Genomic DNA, 6,806 nt, shown 5'->3' on the forward strand with positions numbered 1-6,806 from the left:
GACCCTGAGTTGAGATCAAAAGCTGGCTTCCCTCTTCTTGCACTGATGTGGCTGTGTTTGCTACCTGAGAAGCAGCAGCAGGGCTACTGGTGACATGAGCTCTCTGTTGTGTTTCTGAAGTATGTTTTCCGTGCTTCTCAGCGCAGTGGTGAAGCAAGGATGAAGGGCGTTGTGCTGCCTTCTCCACAGAGCATGCTGGCACCGCAGGGCTGAGCACAACTTGACTTCCATTAGGAATGTCTCTATCAGTACTGTGCTCTGTTTTCTTTCTTTTTGTGATTGAGAAACCTCTGAGGTAGAGGAATAAGATTTTTTCCATGATTTATTTATTTTAGTTTCAGCTGAGAGTCAGTTTGGGCACTTTGTGGCTGCAGTGGTTTGCTGGGTCTGAGCAGTGTGCAATACTAAGTCAAGTTTCATTATCCCTTCTTGCTGATACGTAAATTGCTTTTTGTCCAAATGTAGATTAAACCCTAGTTTGTCTTGTGAATTCAAAGCTGCGCACAGATTAAATTGGGAGGAGAAAGCAGCATTACTGGGGTCAGGGCCTTTGAAATGTTGCTGCGTCTGATTTGATGCAGGATGGGACAATTTTACTGTGCTAGCCCAGAAAAAAGGGGAAGCCAAGGTGTACGACAAGCCAGAATGAAGCAGCTCTCCCATTGACTTGTCTGAAATAATTGCCAGCATGCAGAGAAGGGAATCTACTAGATACTAGACCAGTATCCCTCCCATAGTTAGAGCAGAACCAATGAATTTGAGTTGTTTCTTTAGTTGCACGTGCCAGTATCAACTACATTAAATCCTTCAGCTTTTTCACTGTCTTGCATATAGCCAGAAAGCAACTTTTCTTTGTATTGTAACATGCTACAGGGTGTCATCTCTTAAGATTATAGTCTCAAATGGAAAATTACTGTCTGCTCAGAATGTACTTGATTGCAAATACCTCAAAAAAAAAAAAAAAAGTAAACTGAAGAACTCCTAGTGAGAACCAGGACACTCCTGATTAAAATACATCTTACTCAGTCATCTTGTCCTTCTGAGCTCAGCTAGGTCGGTTTACTTAGCTAAAACCAGGTGTTTCTCTGGGCTAGAGCCCAAAGTCTGCTTCCAAGGCTTTGGCAGAAAAAAGTGGGAATACATTCAAACGGACTAGCTAATTGATCAGAAGTTAGTGCTACTTAAACTGCTTGAAGTGTTGAAATTACTTGAACAAATCTTATATTGAAAATACTTTTCAGTTGTTTATTAGTGTTGCTAGTTTTGTTTGGGCTTGTGGCTTTGTTTATTGTTTATTTAACATAAAACAGGACCACAGGCAGTGGTGTTTCCTGATGCCTAACTGCTTGGACGATTTCTTAGCTAAGAATAGGATCAAGCCATTCTTAGCTGGAAAAACCTTTTTCTGACTGCACTGCAGTTTGTCATGTCCAGTGTATTACCACCAATGTACAACTAGAATGAAGAGAGCATTGTATTTATAAAGTTTGCTTAGTGTCTTTCACACAGTGGCATAATAAAAGCACACTTATCTTAAACAGAACAAGCAATCACCTCTACAGCAAAAAGTCTTTTTTTATTAAAAATCAGCACACAGATCCTTTGGCCAATAATGGCATATGTGGAAAGACATAAATACCTATACAATATACTTACACAATTACCAAATGTTTTCATTGTCACAGACAGCTTCAGGTTTCTAGCAGTTTACTCCCTATATAAATGCTGAGCAAATAAACAGTGCCACACCCTACCCCCAAATGGCAAAGTTATGTAGCTGCAAAAAAAAAAAGTGCATTTTCATTCAATTGTTTAAAATATACTCAGCACAGTATCCCATGTTTATTCTGTTTCATAAAGGCACACTTATGTAGTATCCTTCAGCTTCACATAGCTTATAAGTAACAGACTGACACATTTCTGTTTTAGTAGACATTACCTAAATAGTCTGTATTAGAAAGTTGTAACTGGCATATTATGTCGGCATAAAGCAGGTCCAGTTCCAGGGTAAAAGCATTTCTTGCACAGGTACGTGTAGCAACAGATCGGAGTCTTGCAGGCAGTGTGATCTAAATTAAATACAGAGCAGTATTTGGTGACAGTTTGTCAAGCATACAGCGATACCGAGAACATACTTCAACTCTGATGCTGGAGCTGAACAGAAATTAATAGAAATGCAAATCTTAATCACCTTCCCATGCTGCCGGGCTTTTAATAAAATCTACAAAGCTAACACTGAATAGAGATCCCTGCCCCCTAGAACACTACCGTTAACAGATACGGAATACAAATTCAAATGCTCAAAATGAGGTATTTCAACTACAGAAAATCCACTGTTTGTCAAAAGTAGGACATGTAGGAGCTGTATTTGAGCTGACTTCACATGAACAAAGCGAGACATTCAGGAAAGAAAGTGTTCAGCTACAGGAATAGTATTATAAGTTTGGTTTTCCTTGTTTTTAAATTGAGATTTTATTTTTGTGGAATTTTCCAGTTAATTGGGATTAGCATCTATGCAATATATTTGCAGTATGGGTGTCTACTAAGAAAACTAAAACCATACACCAAAGAGACAAGAATCTCCCAAGTCTGCCATGTTATTTTGTTTTGCAGCTAGAACAAAACATGAGCAACCTTGAAGAGAAAAGGGTATAATGAAGTTGTGTTAGACACGGATATCAGGTATATAAGAGGGGTGATATCAAGTATGTAAGAGTGGTCACCATCATTCCTCAGCTTCATCTTGCAAGTGTGCAGGCAGAGCACCTCGGCAGGCAAAGGGCTGTGCTGCTGTTGAGAGATGCACTGAGCCAGGTGCTTCTTCCTGACACCTGTGTAAGAAACAACTCAGGAGAATTTCAATAAGTGTTTGTATGCATCATATTCTCCATGGGCCAAAGATCGAATGGAGATCCAGCGCTTCTCCTTCATTAAAAATTGACCCCTGTGGAAATTGTTGGGGGGCAGGTAAGGGGAGTCACAGCCAGCAATGTAAACACCTCCTGTGAACACGGAGACTGGTAGGAACGGATGAGCAGCACTCTCGCTAGGCTGAGAGACACGCAGCAGACTTTTCACCTGCACTTTGGATCCCAGTACTTTAAATAATGGCTCACATGCCAACAGATTCAAGCACTGCTTGATACGCAATTCTCATGGACGTTAAAGTACTTCCTTAAACAAATTTAAAATATGACACTTAACTACCTTTTCCTATACATAATACATTTTCAATATTTATAAATACTCACATTACAAGCATTTAATCACATATATACACACAATACTAGTTTACCCCAACTAACAAGTAGATATTTTTAAAAAGCAAAAACCAATTTAAATCTCCTGTAATCTTGCAAGTATGAAATCCTTGTTTCGGAATGATACACCTTGCTGAAAAGCACATCTGCCTATCTGCCAATACATGGACATGCATTAGAATGGACACATGCTAAAATAACTTATTTTCAGTACCGTAATTTGTTTTAGAATGAAGTCAAGGATTCAGGTTTTCAAAATGGAGAATTATCATCCTTGGCAAAAGACTCTTCTTAATCCTCAATAATTCAATCAAAAGAAGAGAAGAACAAAATAACATACTTGATTCCTTTGGTATTAACTACTAACTTGCTCATTTAGAAAGCAAAACTAGAGATACTGGCACCATTTTTTTTCCATTTGTGCCTTCCTGCAGGTGAGAAGAGGCTCCTGCCAACGCAGATGAGGGAATGGTAGAAGTTGTATGAAAGTGCAGTGTGCAACAGTAAAACTGATCATTAAGAACATACGTCCAGGCATAAAAGTAAAATCTCTGGTTGTACTGGGAAAGATTTGTAGCTGACAAAGGGTATTGGCACTTAGTAGCTCTGTACTAATACTGGAAAAAAAATCTGTGTATTAGAGTATCTGCCATGCAAGTGTTTGAATTACAGGCTCACCTAAAAGTTTGAGGGTAAATAAGATAATGAAATTGTATGAGTGATCTGTTCTACAGCCAAAAACATCCTGTCTGCATTTACTGTTCAATACCGTACCTGATGATGACAATTCTGTCAGCACTAGAATTACTTGTAGTGTAGACAGAACTGAAGGGAATAATCCCATTTACTGACATATCATTTGAGCAATTACTTAGACCTTCTGTAATATTCTTTGCTCTACTATGAGGTACTACTGGGGAAAAGGAGAGAATGTCACTGCTGGGAAATCACTCTCCTTAGAGTGCCATGCAGCTCTTAAAACAGGAGAAAAGGTTGTCTTTGAACACAAGACTTGTCTTAAATTTGGGGGGAGGGATGGGGGGGGTTAAAATCACCCTTCCTTTAAATGATAATCAGGGTGACCTACTTCTCTCTTGACCACATATTGAGTTTACTTTCTTATCTGTGCTAGACATTTTTGGGCAATCTTGCTTGAATTTTAAATACTCTCCACCAATCGAATCCTGCTAATTTACATTTTAGAAAAGTAATCAAAATGTAAATCTGAAGCCTATGACATCTGACTGTGTAGTAGTCTATAGGATTATTTACTGTTGGGAGGAATGTTTCTTCACACACAATGTGTCTGGACAAAAAGCTAAGAACAACACCTATGCCTAACAACTGAAGGCTAGCTTTGTAGTGTAACTATTTGGCCAAAAATGATTTGCTCTTATCTGCCAAAAACCATAACTCATCCACCTTTTTAAATACAGACTTACTCTGTAGCTGCCAGATAATTTATGTACATGATGTCCTTAAAGCAACAGAAAGCTTAGAGACAAGTTACAGTCTAACAATTCCATTCTTGTAAATCAGAGCACTCTCCAAAGACCTGACTTTCTCCCTCCCCTACTGTGAATATCTGATGCAAAATTGTTCTCTTTACTTCAATGCTTGTCAATAACCAGCCACCTGTTCCCACTGGCAACAGCAACTGATTTGCGGCCCCATTAGAATCTTCAAACCTTGCCAAACTGACACTTGTTTCTTGCCAAGAAATAAATAGCAGATGTTAGTTTCACAATCTTACAGATAATGTGCAGGCCTGTCATGATCTTTAGCAAATATACGTTCGAATGTAAAAATCTTCCAGCAGCTTTTGATCCAAGTTAGTTACCCCCAATTTTCTGTATTATCCATATTTTGCAATCTATTATTTGCCTTCAATCCTGTAATACAAGCCTTTCCAGGTTTTTGCCATTTCTGTTTTACAAACATTTTTACATCATGCCACATCAGTAGCTCTCGGAATTTCAGGGTTTCATTGATAGTGACATAATGAATCGTGCAAAATCTTTTCAATAATTTTTAAGCCCTAGTTACTGGGGTTCTCCGGTTCTCCCCACGTAATGGTAACCAAGCTCAGAGTCCATTAGCAATCTGCTTTTTATTTCCTCAGACTTTTCATGGGATGCCATCCTTCCTTTGGCAACACTGTGAAGGTGGCACTCCCCAGTCATACATGTAGGAAAGCCTGAGCTTAACCTCCTCCTTACAGAGCTTCCCTTCTTTAGCCAGGGTTTGGTGCTTTTCCAGCATGTCCTCGATGCTTTGCTTATGCGTTACTATGTACTTATTGTTGCAACCCCGTGACTTATACTCAGTGTCAAAACGAGGGTCGTGCACTCTCTTCACATCAATGGGAGCCAGCCAAACCCCCAGGGAGACATCTTCGCTCTGCCACATGTTCAGGTAGTCTCTACTGAGACGCAAATAGTGCACCAGGTCTGCAGAAAGCACATAACCACCACCCAGGGCATACGGTAGATAGTAGTCACAGAGCACCCAGGCGCTCTCTTTCCACTTGCCACCAGATTTCACTCGACCCCGGCCAGAAAAGAAGCCCCAGTAGAGGCGGCGCGGCTCCTTGGCTCTCAGCTCTTCCACGAGTACATCCAAGCGTACAAAGGTATCATCGTCGGCTTTCAGGGCAAACTGGAAGTCAAGGTGCAGATCCAGCCAGACGTACATGGCCAGGACTTTAGCAGTCAGGTTCTCATAGGAATCCCGCAGCTCCGGCAGAAGCAGGAGGTCCTTGTGACGGCTTTGCTCCAGCTCCAGGCTACGAAGCTCCTCGGCCCCGAGCCCGCCGGTGCCGATGACGAAGCGGCTCCAGACGTCGTCGTGAGGAGGGCGGCCAGCTGCTGACAGCCACGTGCTGCGGATGATGCTGCGGCGCTCGGTGTACTTGGGCCCGCTGGTGATGAGCACGGCCAAAAACGCCGTCTCCTGAGGGGATGGCGGTGGTGGCGGCGGGGCTGCTGGCGGCTGTGCCCCCCTCACACCCCGAGGCGGCGGAGGCTGGTTGTGGGGGAGCCCCCGGGGGGCTGGCAGCGGCCGCAGCCCCTCAGAGGTGCACTTGGCCAGGTAGAGCAGGACCACGGCGAAGAGCGAGAGGCCGCCCAGGCCCAGGGCCGTTTTGTGGCGGCACAGCAGGCGCAGCAGCTTCATGGCGCTGGGGTGAGCAGACCCCGGCCGCAGCCCTCCTCCGTCCCCGTCTCTTGTCCGGGAGAGGACAGCTTTCCTCCGGGAGCCCTCAGCGCGCCTCGCCTGCCCTCGGAGGTGGCTTCATGGCTCCTTCCTGCCTCTTTATTATTATTTTTTTTTTGGCTTCTTCCCCTTCTCTCCTCCGGGGAGGAGCTGCCCCGGCCCTGCCTACCTGCTGAGCCCCCGGTGTGGGCAGCACCCTCCGCTCCGCTCCGCTCGCCGCCTGCCGTGTGGAGGCCGAGGCGGGAGGCGGAGCCGCGCCTACGCCGCCTCACGGCGCCCGGCGGCCGCCATCTTGCGACCGCCATCTTCCCGCGGACGCCATCTTGCGGCCGC

At 43.7% G+C, this 6,806-nt stretch overlaps 1 protein-coding gene across 1 annotated transcript; it reads right to left on the reverse strand.

Moving 5' to 3' along the window:
* Nucleotides 1-1,557: 1,557 nt before the first annotated feature.
* On the reverse strand, nucleotides 1,558-6,777 carry B3GALT6 (beta-1,3-galactosyltransferase 6). Its single transcript, XM_032201449.1, has one exon. The coding sequence runs from the start codon at nucleotides 6,432-6,434 to the stop codon at nucleotides 5,388-5,390; it is 1,047 nt and encodes a 348-aa protein (XP_032057340.1). The 5' UTR covers nucleotides 6,435-6,777; the 3' UTR covers nucleotides 1,558-5,387.
* Nucleotides 6,778-6,806: the final 29 nt, after the last annotated feature.

Source organism: Aythya fuligula, chromosome 21 (genome assembly GCF_009819795.1).
Source record: "Aythya fuligula isolate bAytFul2 chromosome 21, bAytFul2.pri, whole genome shotgun sequence".
Classification (NCBI taxonomy): Eukaryota; Metazoa; Chordata; class Aves; order Anseriformes; family Anatidae; genus Aythya; species Aythya fuligula.

Coding starts and splice junctions, on each gene's coding strand:
- B3GALT6 (XM_032201449.1), bottom strand. CDS start 6,434: ATGAAGCTGCTGCGCCTGCTGTGCCGCCACAAAACGGCCCTGGGCCTG.